The 20,578-nt window shown below is 40.6% G+C and overlaps 1 protein-coding gene across 2 annotated transcripts in view; it reads right to left on the bottom strand.

Moving 5' to 3' along the window:
- METTL9 (methyltransferase like 9) overlaps nucleotides 1–20,578 on the bottom strand; it is a 49,583-nt gene that overhangs the window by 18,432 nt on the left and 10,573 nt on the right. For both annotated transcript variants that reach the window (XM_027043047.2, XM_027043046.2), the window contains exons 2-4: nucleotides 17,118–17,308; nucleotides 11,643–11,852; nucleotides 3,911–4,095 (exon numbers count right to left, since the gene is read on the bottom strand). In XM_027043047.2, the coding sequence (XP_026898848.1) occupies nucleotides 3,911–4,095; nucleotides 11,643–11,852; nucleotides 17,118–17,308 (586 nt within the window). The remainder of the gene's footprint in view (nucleotides 1–3,910; nucleotides 4,096–11,642; nucleotides 11,853–17,117; nucleotides 17,309–20,578) is intronic.

The raw sequence follows: 20,578 nt of genomic DNA, 5'->3' as shown, positions 1-20,578 counted from the left end.
AAAATTATAGCACCCAAACCCAACCCCCAATTCCAGATGCCCCGTTCTTGCTTTTATTATTTTCTCCCTAACATTTATCACCAACAGCATGCCATTTGCTTCCTGTCTTCCTCACTAGAAGGTAAGCTCCATGAGCGCAAGGATATTTACATGCTTTCTACGTACTGTATCTCCAGCATCTAGGCACTCAGTAAACACTTTCTAAATGAATGAAGATATTTTGTGGCATAAGAGCAGTCAACACCAATTCCCTTCCACCTTCTTTGCAAGCTTACCCAACAATGTAAATAGGCTGAGGGCAGACGACTCCCTTCCAGACCCAGAGAGTGCATCGTGACTGTTCTATGCCCCTGACCAGTTGCTGGCTGAGCAGGAACATGTGCCCCATCCTTGCCAACGGGCCCTAAAGTGATGGGAAGATTTCTGGGGAAGGTTTCCCTCACTTAAAAAAAAAAAAAAAGATGTGTGGGGATCCTCTCTTTTCAAGACTTTGTCATGCCTACACAGGACACTTGGCACTGTATCTGCCACTTTGCAATTCTTTTTTAATGTTTATTTATTTTTGAGACAGAGAGAGAGACAGAGAAAGAGAGCATGAGCAGGGGAGGGGCAGAGAGAGAGGGAGACACAGAATCCAAAGCAGGTTCCAGGCTCTGAGCTGTCAGCACAGAGCCCGACGCGGGGCTCGAACTCACAGACCACGAGATCATGACCTGAGCCGAAGTCTGACGCTTAATCGACTGAGCCACCCAGGCGCCCCTGCCACTTTGCAATTCTGAGGGGACTATCACCACACTGAAGATGAAGAAAGCAACCTCTCAATTTCAACAGAGCAGCTGTATCACAGAATTAACGCAACCATGCAACCATGGAACTGCTTTTCTAAAATAAACTCTTATTTTTTAAAAGCAATTTGGGTTGCTCCTTCTGTTTCTTAAAGCAGAAAGCATTCTGATACATACTTACACATATGAAAAGACCTGCCTATGAGTGTTCATTTCACTATTATTTATAAAGCAAACTGCTGGTCCCTAAAAGTACAACAGGGGTCTCCTCAAGGAAAGTTCTATACCCAGTGATGTGCTGGTAAATGTTTACCAGCCAGCTTGGAGAAAGGAGAGGCTATCATAGTATTTGCCAATTTCCAAGACCTTAGTGCTCCCATTGACCACTCAGTGGTCACTTTCAATAACAGCCATGTTTAAAAACCAGTTCACTAAATTCACAATGTAACCATCTGCTCTCATGAGCCAGTAAAACTGACTCCAACATACCATTGCTTATATCCAGACCATGATGCAGGTACATATGTGCTGATAAGGAACAATTTCCTAGATACACTTAAGTGGAAAAAGGCAACAAAAGTATTTACAGTGGGGTTTAATAATATAATCATTTTTTTTAGTGCAGTTATATTTACATAGATGATCTTTAACAGAATATTCGAGAGACCTGAGCAAGATTGTGGAACTGGAACAGATGAGAAAATTTTCATTGTATACCCTCTTGCTAGCTGCTTGAACTCTTTTTACCATGACTTATTTTTTTATAAAATTATACTTTTTAAAAAATTAAGCATGCCACTAAATTTTCATTTTTGCAATATAATTGTCTTTTTTTTAATTTAAAAAAAAATTTTTTTTAACGTTTATTTTTGAGACAGAGAGAGACAAAGCATGAATGGGGGAGGGGCAGAGAGAGAGGGAGACACAGAATCGGAAGCAGGCTCCAGGCTCTGAGCCATCAGCCCAGAGCCCGACGCGGGGCTCGAACTCACGGACCGCGAGATCGTGACCTGAGCTGAAGTCGGACGCTTAACCGACTGAGCCACCCAGGCGCCCCTAATTGTCTTTTTATCTACTCTTCCCTTATTTGATGCTTAGAACAATTCTCACATAGATTTAATGACCCCATAACCAAAACTGGGTCAGGAAACCAAATAAATGGAAATTGAAATTAGAAAGATGCATTTTACATTTTTTCCAAATTAACCTAAGAAACAAAATTGCAGTGACAGGACTTAAAGACAAATCAAAAAAGTGCAAAAAATAATTTCATCTACAATTGCTTTTTGTTGAAATATAAATTGGGCCAAGTATGCAAAGCACACTCCTATTTCCTTAAAACAGCCCAGTATTCACGAACTCACACACACAACAAGGTCACTTTGCAGCTCACAGTCCTCACATTGTGTCACATGGAAATCATCAGGATCTAATTAGTGACTTAAAGAAAGGAAGCAATAACGGAGTGCCGTGGAGCAATATGCAAAATGGATAGGTCAATAAAGGCCACCCACAGCAAAAAAGCTTCTTGTATTCAGGTTTGCTACACGTCACGTGCCAGATTCCCGGGACTTAGTAGGCAACTGCACGTCCACAACCAAGGAGCTTGTTTTCAGGCCTTACTGGGGACTGCTCTCTTGTGCAGTTGGATTTCCTCTCAATTTTTAGTGTGAGAAACACAAGGAAATAAAATTCATGGTTAGATTAATGTTTCTTCCCCTGCTCTTCCACCTCCTGCTATGCCAGGAAATAGCACTAAAATTCTATCATGTGGTTACCCAACAGGACACAGGAAACCAGGGCCTTATAATCTGATGACTAGTGATTGCAATGCAGAGATGGAGCTAAGGCTTAATTACACAGAGAACAGCACTGACAAGTCAGGTTGCTGAATTACCAAGGACATTTCCTAGGATCTTCACTGTACTGCACGTACACACACACACACACACACACACACACACACACACATGCATACACGCTATATGGGCACTCACACTGAAAGCAATTTTTTTCTTTACCACGACCAGGTGATTCACCAACAGGAATTGCTTGATCTGGTCTATCTGCACTCCTTCCCACCCTTCTATGTCTAAAGAATTCTGCATTTTCCCCATCATCAACAAACATCTAAAATCATTTGGTAAATGTTAAAACAAGCATTTAATCTGAAGGGACTAAGACCTGAGGGGGCTAAAAATAAGGACAAGAAGAAATAAAGGAGCAAGTCAAATCCATGGTTATAAGCAAACATGAATATTATTCCTTAAGACAGATTTTCACGGATATTTGAGAACTATGAAGCTTATGAAATATTAATGCAGGTCTTAAAAATGTCTGCAGGCTCTTAGAGTTTTTGAACCCAAGGCTGAACCAGGCAGTAAAATGGAAAAACTAAAGATTTTCAAATATTACCATGCATTACTTAATAAATAGTTTTTGTATTACTGCACATTATTAACTAATGAAAATGCAAAGGAGAGGTTTAAAATCATAACTTCCAACAAGACTTGAAATGCAAACCACGTGAGCTAAAACCATGAGTTAATGTGGCTACTACCAGATCACAGTAAATATGAAGTAATACGAAATCAAACCATTTCTTTTAATACATTCTTCACTCGGGATTGTGGAAGAGCAAGACTCTGCAACCCAAAACCCAACGTCATACAAAGAAATGACACATGCTGGAACACAAATGGTCTTCACGAGGGTAAAACAGGTAACGGCATTTACCATTTTTCGAGTCTGGAACAAGAGATGTAAAACACAAAACAGCTGTGGCACTCGACAAGTATATCCAGGTACATTAAAAGGCATCACTTATTTCTTGGCTCAGCTTCTAAGCTGATAAACAAATGGCTGAGGCTCCATTTCAGAACAGAAAATATGGCCACATTTTAGGTTTTCAATTCCACGCAAGCAGACCCAGCTGGGTACTCACTATTACCACTGCAAAGGGGACACCAGGTTCTGCAAAATCCACATTAATATGAACATTAACCAAGGTGATGTTGTGCATGGGTTAACCATATTCCTTTAAATTCCAGGCTATTCTAAGAAAACAGAATCACAAATACCAAAAGACATCTATGTTGGGTAGGAAATGACTTGACCACACTTACCGTTTTCCACATAGGGATGAAAGGGTAAAACCAGGGCAAGGATAACCCTGCCTCTAGTGGGCTCCAAGACGCTTCTGATATCTTTTAACAAAGTCAGGGGCTGATCACAGCGGTCCAGCAAATTCAAGCAGCTGATGACATCATACTGGAACCCTGTATTCTGCCATTCATTTATACCAAGCACTCTAAAAACATCAGAAAGAACTTGATTGATATAAACGCCCTTAAAGACATCTTTGAAAATAATTGGGATGCCTCACAGGCTCTAACTTTGTCTTCTAAATCAAAGTAAACACAAGATCTTTCATTTATAATTTATATTTGCAATAATAAGATGGCCAGGCAAAGAAAAGCAGCAACTCTATTTCTTTAAATTTAGCATTTCACCCATTTCCAAATCTAAAAACATATACTTCCTTTATAAGAACAAAACATATATTTAATAAGAATGAGTTACAAGGCGCTATAAATGGTTATACAACTAGGGCATCAGATTCCTGAACATAAAATGAACCAAAAAAAATCCTACTTTTTACTTCATTGTAATGTAATCATAAAATACATCACATATTCATGGTTTATATTCCTGGAGTCCCCTCTATTTTTAAGAATGGCGGGGTATTCTTATGGCTGGGTATCTTCTTAAAAAGGTAATTTCCACTTACAACCTATGGCCTTTGAGCACACATCTCTGTTTCCAGGAGACAGGTACTATTCATACTCTAGAATTTCCTATCTGAATAACTATATAGAAACGACGAAGCATGGGGCATCCTATTAAAAGAGTCAATGAAGAGCACAGTTAACACACTACTCTCAGCCCTCCCCCTCTCTCTCCTACCATCCCTCTCTCAGAACATTTCTAAGTCCTTTACAATGTTTTATCCACAGGAAGAGTTCCCTTATCAAGAGTCTTTGTCAGCCACACCATTAAGGCAATTCTGTAAATTACTCACTCCTGCTTGGTTGTGACAATCAGAATGTGGCAGATGGGGCATGTTATGATAGAGGCAGGGAAGAAAAGGGAGCAGGAAAAAGGATCTTTGGTAAACAAGTCTTTGATAATGCTGAGTAGATACAGTAGAGTTAACTTAGAAAATTCTGAAAGTATAATGAGGGCTGTTTTAAAAAACTCATTAGCATAGTGATATTTGAGAGCATTTTCAAATAGAATAAAGGAGCACAAACCACTCAGCTGCATCTTGTTTTCAGTCTAGGTTTTTTGTAATAACTAAACCCTCCTCCAAAACAATGCTCTAACCAACTTCAAGGGACTAGTCAGAATCCTTTGTTGCTTGAAATAAGTAGTGCATTAGGGCTCCAAAATCACTTTATTGTGCAATGATTATTTTAGAAACTGGATTTAGTTCATTCAAACTATAAAGGTCCTACTTTGGGGATAAAAATCCCATCAATTCCAGGGCGCCTGGGTGGTTCAGTCAGCTGAGCGCCGGGCTTCGGCTCAGGTCATGATCTCACGGTTTGTGGTTTCAAGCCCTGCATCGGGCTCTGGGCTGACAGCTCAGAGCCTGGAACCTGCTACAGATTCTGTGTCTCCCTCTTTGCCCCTCCCCAGCTTGCACTCTGTCTGTCTGTCTCTCTCTCTCTCTCAAAAATAAATAAACATTAAAAAAAATTTTTTAAATACTATCAATTCTCATTTTAAAAACCAAAATGAACAATTGAAAAGGACTATTTTAGATATTAATACCTCAGTCAAACAGCCTATTTAAATTCATAAATTGTAAAAAACAAACAAAAAAACCAAATGATACACTTGATTTAAAAAAACAAAACAACAAAAAAAGTCTTAGGCTCATCTATAAGGAAGCAGAAGCCAAACTTTTATCAACATGTTTTAATATAGAATAATCTCACCAAATCCATCTCTGAATTACTTGCAGATTTTGAAAGAAAAACATGCTCTAATAAAAAATTATGGCTTTAATAAGGGACAGTTACAGCTACACATTTAGAAGCCCTTCTTCATCTTTGTATGGTGACTTTTCACTTGTAAGCTCAGTTCCACCGATGAAGACAAATGTACTGGCCCCAATCGAACTGTGTATTAGCCCAGGAATTGAGACCCGTGGTTAAGATTTCCTCCATTTATGAGAACAGTGGAAGAAGTCACTTGTCCAAATCATACTGTAAGTCACTGGCGGAGTAAAAATTGCAACTTGGAAACTCCTAATGGGCTATTCAGGCCAAGGAACCCACTCTCCCCACCTAAGGGGAGAAAGAGCCTGACAACTGGTCCGTGAATTGATGCTTTCCGGGTGGTGGGTTGTGAGTGAAGAGCAGTCTGCACTTCAGTCTCCAACATCTTTTCATTAAAAAAAGAAAATAAAGGGGCACCTGGTCTCCCTCTCTCTCTGCCCCTCCCCTACTTGTGCTCCGTGTCTCTCTCAATCTCTCCCCACCTTCTCAAAAATAAACATTAAAAAAATTTTTTAAGAAAATAAAGGATGTTAGCATGAGAAATAGAAAATTTTTTAATTTTATGTTTATTTTTGAGAGAGGGAGAGACAGACAGAGTACGAATAGGGGAAGGGCAGAGAGAGAGAGAGAGAGAGACAGACAGACAGACAGTACTTGAAGCAGGCTCTAGGTTCCGAGCTGCCAACACAGACCCCAACACGGGGCTTGAACTCACGAATCATGAGATCACGACCTGTGCTGAAGTCAGATACTTAACCAACTGAGCCACCCAGGCACCCAGAGAAATAGAATTCTTAAACTATAATAATTTCTTTTCAAGAAAGATCCCAAACCTACAGATAATGGATTCAAGTCAAGTAGCTTTCAAACTTACATTGAGAATTTCTGTTCTCTGGTGTTAACACGTACATACGATTCCTTTTTGTTTTTTTTTTTAATTTTTTTTTAAACGTTTATTTATTTTTGAGACAGAGAGAGACAGAGCATTAACAGGGGAGGGTCAGAGAGACAGGGAGACACAGAATCTGAAACAGGCTCCAGGCTCTGAGCTGAAGTCGGACACTTAACCGAATGAGCCACCCAGGTGCCCCGATAAGATTCCTTTTTGATTACGCATGTGTGAAAGGTCTATGCAGATTTAATTCTAAACCCACACCCTTTACAGCTCAGCATCTTCCCACACCCTTATTTCCTCTACCATCTAACTACCATTCAGACCAACCAATTTTACCACTAACTTTTGGTGAAGCAGACTGAGGAAGGAAAACATGCTGCCAAAATTTTTTCCTGCCACAGAATCTTTTTTAAAAAATTTATTGTCCCCTGAATTGTGGAATTGTTCATTAGTACACCTAATCAAAAATTAACTATATAATCCTTTCCTGTGCCTGTGGCTTTTCCAAAACAGTATTTCTAACCCTGGAATTATTATTTTCAAGAAAACAAGTTAAGTAATAGTTTATCTTCCGGGAGGATTTAAAACATATTTTCCTTACAGAAGTGACAAAGCAATCGGCATGTTGGTAAATCCTCAATAAAAAGCAAAACACCAACAGTATAAAAAAATTGCTGTTTTGTTTTAGAAATCAAAGCCAGATCCTTAAATTTTACAACTGGATTTTTTGGCATAAATAAGGATACCTTGGCAACACAGAAAAAGAACTCAACCATTTTCTGTGTGTTTTTCATGAACTCAGATATTGAAGAGAAACAAAAAATAGTTAGCTCCCAAGCCAAGAAAACGAGGTATTAAGCTAAAAGTCTGCCCTGCCAGCAGGTTGGACAAACCCCAACCTAAGATATAACTTCCTCATTAAAATCTCAGATTGTGCCATCAGAATGGCTAAAATGAACAAATCAGGAGACTGTAGACTGTGGGAATGCAAACTGGTGCAGCCACTCTGGAAAACAGTGTGGAGGTTCCTCAAAAAAAACTAGCTACCCTATGACCCAGCAATAGCACTGCTAGGAATTTACCCAAGGGATACAGGAGTGCTGATACACAGGGGTACTTGTACCCCAATGTTCATGGCAGCACTTTCAACAAGAGCCAAATTATGGAAAGAGCCTAAATGTTCATCAACTGATGAGTGGATAAAGAAATTGTGGTTTATATACACAATGGAAGACTACATGGCAATGAGAAAGAATGAAATATGGCCTTTTGTAGGAACGTGGATGAACTGGAGAGTGTTATGCTAAGTGAAATGAGTCATACAGAGAGAGACAGATACCATATGTTTTCACTCTTATGTGGATCCTGAGAAACTTAAAAGAAGACCATGGGGGAGGGGAAGGGGAAAAAAAAGTTACAGAGAGTGAAGGAGCCCAACCATAAGAGACTCTCAAAAACTGAGAATAAACTGAGGGTTGATGGGGGGGGTGGGGGGGAGGGGAAAGTGGGTGATGGGCATTGAGGAGGGCACCCGTTGGGATGAGCACTGGGTGTTGTATGGAAACCAATTTGACAATAAATTTCATATTAAAAAAACATCTCAGACTGTGCTGAAAAACACCATTTTTGTGAGTATGTTCTTATTTAATACTAATAATATTGTGGAGAGAATATCAACCAGTATGAATTCCCTATTTAGGTCAAACTGCAGATTTTGGCATATGTGCTACGTATTAGGGGAAAAAAATTAAGTATTTTTCATAGGGTAGTAAGTTTACTAGTAGGTTACACAGCATGTAAACTCTAGATACAATGAATTATTAATTCAGATATCTAAATTTCACTGATAATTCCATTTAGGCATTTAGTCTTAAGAAGGGCTTCAATGGCAAGCAAGCAAGGGAAGGAGCAGGGGTGAGTAGGAGGGGAATGAAAACATTTCAAACACCTTCCTCCCCATATCTACTTTTGAACAGATTTTTTTTACATGGGAGGAGAGTGTCAGATTAGGACTTTGGCATGAAGTTTTCAAATGATGAGTTAATTTCTTTTAAGTTTATTTATTTCTTTTGAGAGAGAGAGAGAGAGAGAGAGAGAGAGAGAGAGAGAGGCAGAGAGAAAGGGAGGGAGAGAATCCCAAGCAGGCTCTGCACTGTCATCACAGAGCCCAATGTGGGGCTCCATCCCACAAACCAGGAGATCATGACCTGCACTGAAACCAAGAGTCAGATGCTTAACCGACTGAACCACCCAAAAATACTGAAGTATTTCTTTAATTAGAAATTAATTCATGGGGCGCCTGGGTGGCTCAGTCGGTTGAGTGTCCGACTCTTGGTTTTGGTGGAGGTCATCATCTCCTAGTTTGTGGGATCAAGTCCCACGTTGGGCTCTGTGCTAGGCGTGGAGCCTGCTTAAGATTCTCTCAGAAAGGAGGAAAAGGAGAGAAGAGAAGAGAGAAGAGAGAAGAGAGAAGAGAGAAGAGAGAAGAGAGAAGGGAAGGGAAGGGAAGGGAAGGGAAGGGAAGGGAAGGGAAGGGAGAAGAGAAAAAAGGAGAAAAGAGGAGAAAAGAGGAGAGAAAAAAGAAAAGAGAAAAGAGAAGAATTCAGTTATCACTACACAGGCCCTCCAGGATCTAATCTGAGACAGACTGCTAGTGCTAAAGGGGATCTTACAAATCACACAGTTGAACCTCACACAGACAGAAGTCTCCTATGATAGCATCCCTAATAGCTAGTTAAACACTGAGAGGGGCAAGGACTTGAATACTTGAGCTGTTAGGAAGGTGAGTGTCCCTTAACTCTACCTCAACTTCTGAGACCTAGCTGTGCATGATTATACCAGAAACTACACTTACTCCTCTCTTTCCATATAAAACCCCATTACATTTGATCGTAATCTTCCCTTCCACCCCCTTCCTACTTGGTCTTCTCTTCTCCACGCTTAAAATTTCCATGTTTTGCCAATGTTCAATCAAGTCATGCTCCAAGAGCTACTCTAATGCTGTCTGTAGAAGCAGAAACTTAGGTGGATACAAAAGTGAGTTCATAATTCCTTTTTCCTTCTTTCTAAGGCTAAGCCTGGCTTCCAAAATATCAGAGGAGGAGGCAGGCCCATTCTGTACCCAGCACCTTCTTCTCCTATTCAACAGAATCCATACTGAATAAAAAACAGCTCTCTTTCTAAGTCTCTCAAGCAGAAGATGGTTTTAAAACCAAGATTTGACAGTTCATACCCATTAGGATGGCTATTACCAAAAAAATAAGCAAATAACAAGTACTCGTGAAGATGCAGGGAAACTGTAGCCCTTGTATACTGCTGTCAGGATGTAAAACGGGGCAGCTGCTGTGGACAATGGTATGACAATTCCTAAAAAAATTAAACAGGGTCCTACATTATAATCCAGCAATTCCACTTCTGAGTATATACCCAGAAGCAAAAGCAACGACTCAAACAGTTATTTGTACACTCGTGTTCACAATAGTATTCACAATAGCTAAAAGATGAAGGCAACCCAAGTGTCCACTGACGAATGAATGAGCCAAGTGTGGTACATCCATACAATGGAATATTATTCAGCCTTCTAAAGGAAGGTGATTTTGATACATGCCACAAGGATAAACCCTGAAGACATTATGTTTAGTGAAATAAGCCATTCACGAGAAGACAATTAATGCATAATTCCTCCTATTTCATGTTCCTAGAAGGGTCAAATTCCTAGAGACATGAAGTAGGATGATGGTTGCCAGGGGCCAGGGTGGTAGGGGGGAGGAGTGGAAAATTAGTGTTTAATTACAGAGTTTCAGTGGGGACAACAGAAAGATTCTAGAGATGGATAGTGGTGATGGTTACACAATGTGGATGTATTTAATATCACTAACTGTCCTCTTAAAAATGATTAAAAGGGTTAATTCTGTGTTATGTAGTTGACCACAATAATTTTTTTAATTGAAAAAACAAAAAAACAAAAAAACAAAAAATAAACTTTAAGAATGTCAGATTCCAGGGGCGCCTGGGTGGATCAGTCAGTTAAGCATCCGACTTCGGCTCAGGTCATGATCTTCACAGTTTGTGGGTTCGAGCCCTGCGTCAGGCTCTGTGCTGACAGCTCAGAGCCTGAAACCTGCTCCGGATTCTGTGTCTCCCTCTCTCTCTGCCCCTCCCCCGCTCATGCTCTGTCTCTCTCTCAAAAATAAACAAACATTAAAAAAAAGAAGAAGAATGCCAGATTCCAGGGGTGCCCGGGTGGTTCAGTCAGTAGTCTCCCGATTCCTGATTTCAGCTCAGGTCATGATCTCACCATTGTCAGATCGAGCCTGGCTACTCACTGGGCATGGAGCCTGCTTAGGATTTTCTCTCCCTGTTTCTCTGCTGCTCACACTCTGTCTCTCAAACAAAACAAACAAACAAACAAAAGCCAGATTCCAAACAGGAAAAGTGTCTACACCTTTTTTTTTTTTTTAAGCAAGTAAGAGGGGGAGGGGCAGAGTGAGAGGGAGAGAGATGAACTCAGGCAGGCTCCACACCCAGCACAGAGCCTGATGTGAGGCCTAATCTCACCACTGTGAGACCATGACCTGAGCTGAAATCAAGAGACAGTGGCTCAACCAACCGAGCCCACCCAGGTGCCCCGAAAAAGTCTCTACATCTGATTCCTCTTTTCCAAGTTATTCCTCACCTACCCTTCTTCCACAGTGCCAACTCCTCTAGTCCAGAAACATACTGATGAGGAAAGATGATTTCTCTCTAAATTTCTACTTAACTGTAATATGGAAAGTTTTTAAAAAATTCTAATCATGGAAAACTGTTTCTGATTCACATCCTTTAAGTAATATACTCTCAAGAAGAAATACATCCGAAACCAAGAAATATACCCCAAACCATGTCTAAAAATTATACCTGTATTTCTTCTTCTGAAGCTGCCATATCATAGTTTCAGACAGCTCAGTGGCATAAATCTCTTCAAAATGAGGGCTCATGATTTTTGTGACTTCTCCATCTCCAGCACCTAAATCAAGAAGTCTATGGGTTTTCCAGTCTGGATTAATTTTTAGCAGTCTCTGAAACTGATCTGGTGAAAACACAAACATTGAGCCTCTTCCTAGCAACCTGGAAGAAAAAAAAAGACAAAAATAGAAGAGTCTATGCAAATTAAGCACCCCCACATACATTCAGAGTGACTGCAGTAACTCAGTACCAATAGCCTCCTGAACTTACAAAATATTTATCTTATGTGATTATATGGTTAAATTATATACTACTTTTTTTTTTTAATTTTTATTTTAAAAAAAAACTTTTTTTTTTAACGTTTATTTATTCTTGAGACAGAGAGAGACAGAGCATGAACGGGGGAGGGGCAGAGAGAGAGGGAGACACAGAATCGGAAGCAGGCTCCAGGCTCTGAGCCATCAGCCCAGAGCCTGACGCAGGGCTCGAACTCACAGACCGCGAGATCGTGACCCGGGCTGCAGTCGGACGCTCAACCGACTGAGCCACCCAGGCGCCCCTATATACTACTTTTTATGTGATTTACAGGATTAAAAGCAAAGTTAGTAAAATAAGAAAATACCTCCAGATATCATTTGGCGCTGAGTTTACAGATAACACCCCATAAAGAGTCGGCAAAGGAGAGGAGTAAAAGGTAGAAAGGAAACAGGATGAGACAGGAAGGGAAGGGAAGAAGAATGAGTAAGAGATTAAAAGGTTAATGTGAAGAATTTATGTCAAACTAGGAAGGAGAGATGGAGATAGAGTAACAGAAAACATATTTGTCAGTTAAAAAAGATGACAGCCCAACAGAATCCGATTACAGCACTAGCCAATAATACTAAGCAGAAAAATCAAATAGGAAAAAAAACGCTGTTATTAAACTAAACAATGCGTGAGAAAAAAAATAACTTCAATATCATAGATTTTTAAGAGACACTAGAGAAAAAAATGGTCCCTGCAATATCAGTTAATTTAGACCAAAAAAGTAGATTCATACTTCCATCAGTTTATATATTACATGATCATCTGGGTCTTATTATTTCTAAAGATCCTGAAAACACTCAAAACCACAGTAACGCCTTTTAAAAAAAAGCCTGAGAGGAGTTAAATGGAGATCAGAGAGAACTCTCTGAACAGACACAGGCTATGGCTCAAACCAAGTCTCAAGGAAGCATCACGGTGGGGAACAGAATGCACTCCCTGCTCAGCCTCGGTTTTCTAGCTCTCAAATCCTACTCTCTCCAGGGCAGGGATTCTCCAGGTCCCTTTCCTGAAATGAAGCGGAGCTCAGAGATAGCGCAGAACCACAAATACCGAGCTGCTGCAGAAAGAAGGCGGAAAGCCTGGGAGAAGCGGCCACTTCTGGGCCTTCCCCCCTCAGCAGCTCCTGGGGCACTTCCTTCAGACCCTGGAACACAGTTTGAAAGGCACCGCTCTGGGGGCACCTGGGTGGCTCAGTTGGTTAAGCGTCCGACTTCAGCTCAGGTCATGATTTCATGGTTCGTGAATTCAAACCCCATAGTGGGCTCTCTGATGTCAGCACAGAGCCCACTTCAGATCCCCTGTCCTCCTCTCTGTCTGGCCCTCCCCCACCTGCGCTTTCTCTCTCAAAAATAAATAAACATTAAAAAAAATTTTTTTTTAATGAAAAGCACCAGTCTGGGAAATGGCAGGGAAATCTGGTTTGTACTGCTACTTTCTGGAAATAAGCATATGGTACAGTATGTCACACAGTGACTGGAAAGATGTGTGCAACCTGGTGCTCCTGGTAAGACCAGTTTTAGGAAAGAATTAAAACTGCAGAGTTCATATAACAGGCTCCCTCTCTCTCCACTTTTCCCATTAAGGCCTTAGGAGAGTTTAAGCAGATCTAATAATGTCTTTACAGTAAACCTCCTGCCCCACAGAATGCTAAAAAACTAGGGAAGGGGGGGGGGGGCATAGACATCAGATTGCTAAACATGATGCTATCCCTCAAACTGCTTACTGAGAAAGTGTTACCTCCTCCAAGACCATTATTTTTTAATCTTCTGGTGGAAAAATAGGCTACAGAAAGCAAATATGAGAAAAGAGACTGAACTTACTGAAAGAGCTTTACAAAACTTCACACAGGAGCCACCGTCAGAGGAGGAAGAGGGTACAGGCAGCACAGTGTGGGGGATGCAGTGTTGGTGTTGACTTGCCATAGGATCAAAAGTAAGTTGCAAAACAGTTTTTTGGCTCAAACTTTCCCGGTTATAAAATATCACGCTTCCCCTAGCCACCTTCTTGGGATGTAAGGACTCCTGACATTATAATCATAAAACTCTAGAGCTAGAGGTCATCTGACTTGTCTACATTTAAAGGCATCAGAGATGGAAGCACTGTCTATCCCCAAAGATCATGAGCAACAGAGGCTCCAAAAAGGATTAAAAGTGTAAAAAATAAAAGTAAATAAAAATTTTTTAAAAAATCACCAAGCCCAGTGTTTCTCAACCAGGACCAACTCCACCCTCTAGGGGGCACTGCGAGTAGGTGGGAGAGTCTGGGGTCATCCCCATGACCCGGGAGTGCCACTGGTTAGTGAATCAGGCCAGAAATGCTAGACTTCCAGATGGAAGTGGGTCAGTCCCACACGATAAAGAATTATCCCACTTAAAATACCAAGACACTGACCTCGCTCAGTACAAGGTTTCCAGCAAACATCAGGTATGGCTCTCTAATTTGTCTTTAATTTCTAAAGGTAGTGATGTCCATGGGCAGTGGGGGGTTTGTGTTTATTAACCATCCTAGGTTCTCTGGCCACAATCTAAGTTCTCTCCAGATTTAGAATCTGTAGAGGAGGTGTGTCTCCTTACAGGTATCTTCCTTATAATATAGACTCTGAAAACAGCTATCAAGTCTCTCCTTATTTAGCCTTTCCCTTTCTAACATAAAGGAGGTCTGGTAAGTATCTTCTTAGTCCAACAAGGCACCACAGTGCAGGGTGCCTCAGAGATACCACAGGTCCAGTTCTAGACCACCACGATAAAGCAAGTACCACAAGCAGGCCAAATGAATTTTTTGGTTTCCCAGTGCATGTAAAAGTTGTTTACACTACGCCATGGCCTATAAAGTATGCAACAGCATTATATCTAAAAAAACAATGTACATAACTTAGTTAAAATATACTTTATTGTGAAAAAACAGCTAACCATCAACTGAGTTTTCAGCGAGTCGTAACCACTAATCAGGGATCACCAGAATACAGTAATGAAAAAGTTTGAATACTGGGAGAATTACCAAAATATGACACACAGATACAAAGTGAGCAAATGCTACTGGAAAAAATGGCACTGATAGACGTGCATGACACAGGGTTACCACAAAGTTCCAATTAAGAAAAAAAGGGAATTATCTGTGAAGTGCAATGAGAGGGATGCCTATAGTTATTTAAGACACAGCAATTCATGGTAATAATCTACCATGGATGGAAAGTACCAGCAGGCTCAAAATTAAGCTTTCTGGTGAGAATAAGACACAGGACATGTTTTGAGAGAGTGGGAGGTGAGAGTTAAACAAAACCAAACAAACAACAGAAGAGCTGCAGATAAGGGAATCCAAAGGAATTTATTAATTGCATTGCCTCTCTTTGACCAAACTGTGAAATTCCAAATCAAGGAATTTTAACCAGGGTCCCATGGGGCAGAGGTTGGGAGTAGGGGTGGGGGATGAAGGGGGGAGGTGGTTCAGAATTTGAAATCTCCCAAAACTGTATGTGAAATGTTGAATGAAAATACTATTTGAAGAGAAGATTCCTACCTTTCATCATTTTCAAAAGGTAAAGGACCTCATAAAGGATAAGAATCACTGCTACAATGACTTGCCTGCTTTCCAAAATAAATAAAATGGTATAGAACAGAAATTCAGTGTAGTCAATTTTAGAAACAAAACGTCAGACCAAGTTGTATAAACTCAACTACCAAGACAAAAATAACAACTGCCTGCTGAAGCAAACCTAAGGCAATTTCATATAAACAATGAAGAAAATCAAGAAAGAAATCTTGAGAAATGGCTCATGGTGCCTAAAAACATATTTAAGGACCAGATGATAGACCAGGGATCCAGACAGTCAAGAGAAGCTGGCTCGAAACCTCAAGGGGGGAAAAAAAGTGGGCCCAACCAGTGGCTTTAAGCAGTCCAATAAGGCTTTGTAAACACTAAACTCTACTGATTTTCTCCTTGGCATTCTAGATTCTTGGGCCTTGGGGATTTTTGAAAATTTGGCCAAGAAAAGACTGAAAAAAATCTGTACTCCTAAAGCTTTCTCCATGGATTTATATGAGAGAACCACACTAGAGATGGGCATTCCACAGCAAGTTTACAAAATTCTGGTGCGCCTAGACATTATGTTAAGAACAGATGTTGGGCCTTCACTCGAAACAAGCCATCACACATTGCTGGGTTGATTAAATACCCCCCTCTCAAAAAAAAAAAAAAAAACTTGTTCCTGGGAAGTGTGCTAAAGCAAAGATTTTACTCTTCACCACATGTTAAGGGCTTAGTTCTTGCTACTCTCTACAGTAGGGGACTAGCAGCATCATGGGCATCACTTGGGAGCTTATTAAAAATGCAGAATCCTTGGGGCACCTGGGTGGCTCAGTCGGTTAAGCGTCCGACTTCAGCTCAGGTCATGATCTCGCAGTCCGTGAGTTCAAGCCCCGCATCGGGCTCTGTGCTGACAGCTCAGAGCCTGGAGCCTGTTTTGGATTCTGTGTCTCCCTCTCTCTCTGACCCTCCCCCATTCATGCTCTGACTCTGTCTCAAAAATAAATAAATGTTAAAAAAATTTTTTTTAAAAATGCAGAATCCTAGGTCCCTGACCTACTGATTCACAATCTGCATTTTCACCAGATCTCCGGGTTGTTTCTTGTGCACATCGAAGCTGGGAAGCACTGCTCCAAGTAACTCCCACCATAGAAATACAGACTAATGAGGCTATTTATCAAGTTATGGTGAATTTACTTTCTTAAGTTTTTTTATGTTTATTTATTTTTGAGAGAGAGACAGAGACAGAACATGAGTGGGGTGGGGCAGAGAGAGGAGACACAGAATCCGAAGCAGGCTCCAGGTTCTGAGCTGTCAGCACAGAGTCCGATGCGGCGCTTGAACCCACGAACAATTAGATCATGACCTCAGCCGAAGTCAGACGCTTAACCAACGGAGCCACCCAGATGCCTCAAGTTATGATGAATATAAAAGGCACAGCTGCAGAAGGCTAAGACACTGGACCCACCCACTGCCAAGGATTCTGACGAGCACAAGTATTGTAGCTGAGGTGATCAATACCTTTAACAAAATAGCTTTTCTCTTTCATTTTCTTTTTTAAACCTAAGGAGAAAGAAAAAATACACAAGACTCACTTACCCATTGATAGATGTTCTAGACATAAACAGGCTAAAAACAGATGACACAAAAGAGTGATATAATTGGATAAATAGCCAGCCAGATTTCTCAATACTGTTGTTTAAGAAGATCTGTGTTCCTTGATCAAGATAGCTCTGAACAAAGACAGCCTGGAGTGATTCGCATAATTTCTCTCTGTTGCACACGTACCACTAAAAAAAAGAAGAACAAGTGAAAACACACAACTTAAGTGTCATCTAAGAAGTCCAAAAACAGAAGCCAGAAGACTAAATCAAATCCAGTATTTCTAAATGGTATAATCTCATGGCACTGGGAGGATAATCATCATCTCTTACACTCAGATGACCTATAAAGTGTAAAATACTTCCACATACATAATTTCTCATCTAATTCTCATAATGTAGGGGGCGCAGGGGGAAGAGGTTTCTGAGTCATGCAGTTTAGTAGGTGACAGAGCCAGGCCACAGTCCTTGTATTCTGACCCCCTGCCCAATATTTCAGTCACTATATCCCCAGGACCCTGAGATCTAGGAAGGCTCAGTTGGCCTCTCCTTCACTGAAAATCAACATCAGAAGGCAGTAACTAGCATTATTAACCTTGTTTTTAGATAAGGAAACAGTCACATAACGCAATGGTTTAATTCAAAACCAGCAAACAAATCAATGGCAGAGTAAAGCAGCAGAAATTACCACTCCAGTGACCAGATAAAGCTGCCTTTCTTCTTGTAGGCTATATAGAGGCCTTTAGAATTATTGAGGTGCGCTTTACCAGGTCATAGAACATTCTCACAGACCGGGGGCAATATGTGCTTGAGAAAGATCAAGAAGTTACTTAAGGTCACATCGTAATCGATGAGAAGACAAGGTAATAACATGCTGAGAACGAGACTTCTGGGAACAGGCTCTAACCTGAACGTACTTTTCAGAACAAAATTCAGGAGCTTCAACTGTGGATGAAATTTAACCTTCTATAATAAATGTTTTCCGTTTAGAGTTAGTGTACCAGGGAAGGGAGGGAAGTCAATCATAGGGTATGTCAGCTTTAGAGTCTGCTCCATGATCAAGTTCTGGCTCTGCTATTCGTGTGTAAGCTTGGACAAGTCACTTAATCTCTGGGCCTCTGTTCATTCATCTGTAGACTAGAGATGTCACTGGTATTTATCTATCCTAGTAGGGTATTGAGAGGATTAAATAAGGTAATGCAGGCAAATCCTCAATGTAGTACCAGACACACAGAAGAATCCTATAATAATAGCAACAAGACTCCTCTAACATGGCCTGATAAATAAGAGTAAGCCCATTAATTACAATGATGAAACTGTAGGGTTGACCAGTTATTATTAATCCATTATCTGCTAAAAAAACAATCAATCTTTCCCAATAAAGAGAGCCTTCGTCAAAAGTAATTTGCTTCCGGGGCGCCTGGGTGGCTCAGTCGGTAAGCGTCCGACTTTGGCTCAGGTCACGATCTCACAGTTCATGAGTGTGAGTCCTGCGTCAGGCTCTGTGCTGACAGCTCAGAGCCTCAAGCCTGCTTTGGATTCTGTGTCTCCCCCTCTCTCTGCTCCTCCCCCACTCACACTCTGTCTCTCTCTCACAAATAAATAAACATTTAAAACAATTAAAAAAAAAAAGTAATTTGCTTCCCCTGACAAATATGACCATTTATCAACAGGCATCCTGTAACTGCTTACGCAATTGGTGGGCCAATTTTACAGTCATCCTAAGCTTGCTAAATGTTAAAACAAATCTTGGGTAACATTCCTGACACTAACATTGAAAGGAACCAGTTATAATCCAATACAAGCAAGCAAATAGGCACATTAAAAATTTAAAGATTAACTAATCTTTTTTTTACAAACCCTATATCCAAACTAGATACCAAATTTCCCATCTGTTGATTGATTTGTTAATTTACCTTTTTTTTTTTTTGAGGTTTATTTACTTATCTTGAGAAAGAGAGAGCACGCGCATCTGCCCAAGCAGTGGAGGGGCAGAGAAAGAGGGAAAGAGAGAATCCCAAGCAGGCTCCTGCTCTGTCAGCACAAAGCCCAGCGCAGGGCTCCATCTCACGAACCTAACGGTGAGATCATGACCCAAGTCACAATCAAGAGTCAGATGCTCAATGACTGAGCCACCCAGGAGCCCCTGTGTTCATTTACCATTTAAACACTGTTACCAAAACTGCTTGGACTTGATAACTATTTTTACTTTTTCCACTCTACATGATACGCTTCTTATATTTACTGCCTATACTTTCTTCCTTGGTCTGAAAATGTTCTTGCTTAATCATTAATTCTTAATATTCACTGTGCCTGAAGTTATGCCCCAGTAGAGGTCATAAACCATTTTTTATTATACTCACAACCTCCTGGTACACATTCTGAACTCTGTGATACTGAGGCTACTCTGACTTTTATTTATTTTTTATTTTCTGAAATGACTAATCAAGATGAAAGCCATCACCTTAGTAATAGGCAATCAGGTACATTCTATTAGTGCAGACAAGAAGTCATTCAAGTGAAACAGAGGAGCTAAGAATTCCTTGGCATCCACTTGTAAATGGACAACTAGAACAACAATGGACTCTGACTTCTAGAACGAAGTAAGACTTGGCATCATTAACTGCAAATATTGCTTTCAAGTGCCAAGAGGAAAACTCCAGTTCTTAACAGCATTTCTCTCAATTCACTGACACATGTGGTTGAACCTTTACAGCTATACAAGTGCTTCAGAAAAGAAACTGCTTACTGAACAGAATGTGCTATGGAATGAGAAGGAGTAAAGCCCTTCTCTTTAAAGACAAAGGTTGGAACATTAAAAAAATTTGTATAAGAGGGGGGTGGAAAGCCTGGGTGGCTCAGTCATCTGACTTTAGCTCAGGTCATGATCTCGCAGTTCATGAATTCAAGCCCTGCATCAGGCTCTGTGCTGACAGCTCAGAGCCTGGAGCCTGCTTCCGATTCTGTGTCTCCCTCTCTCTCTGCCCCTCCCCTGCTCACACTGTGTGTGTGTGTGTGTGTGTGTGTGTGTGTGTGTGCGTGTGTGTGTGCGTGTGTTTGAGCGTGCATCTCTCTCTTAAAAATAAATAAATATTAAAGAAAAAATTCTTAATAAAAAGGTTGGGGGTGCCTGGGGGGCCCAGGGGGTTGAATGTCTGACTCTAGATTTCAGTGCAAGCCTGCTTAGGGTTCTCTCCCTCTCTCTCTGCCCCTCCCCAGCTCACGGGCACACGCTCTCTCTCTCTCTCTCAAAATAAATTAATTAAAAATAAATAAATATAAAAGTTGAAACCCATGCTCCTCCTGACCATTTGCATGATACAAATGCCAACTCCACAGCATTATTCAGAATCATCAAAAAGTGGAAACAAACCCAAACGTCCATCAACTGATGGATAAACAAGATATGACTGATCTATACAACAGAATATGGATTGTTCAACCATAAAAAGCAGTGAA

This window comes from Acinonyx jubatus, chromosome E3 (genome assembly GCF_027475565.1).
Source record: "Acinonyx jubatus isolate Ajub_Pintada_27869175 chromosome E3, VMU_Ajub_asm_v1.0, whole genome shotgun sequence".
Classification (NCBI taxonomy): Eukaryota; Metazoa; Chordata; class Mammalia; order Carnivora; family Felidae; genus Acinonyx; species Acinonyx jubatus.
Note: the sequence above shows the minus strand (reverse complement) of the source record. Positions and strands in the feature narration are given on the sequence as shown.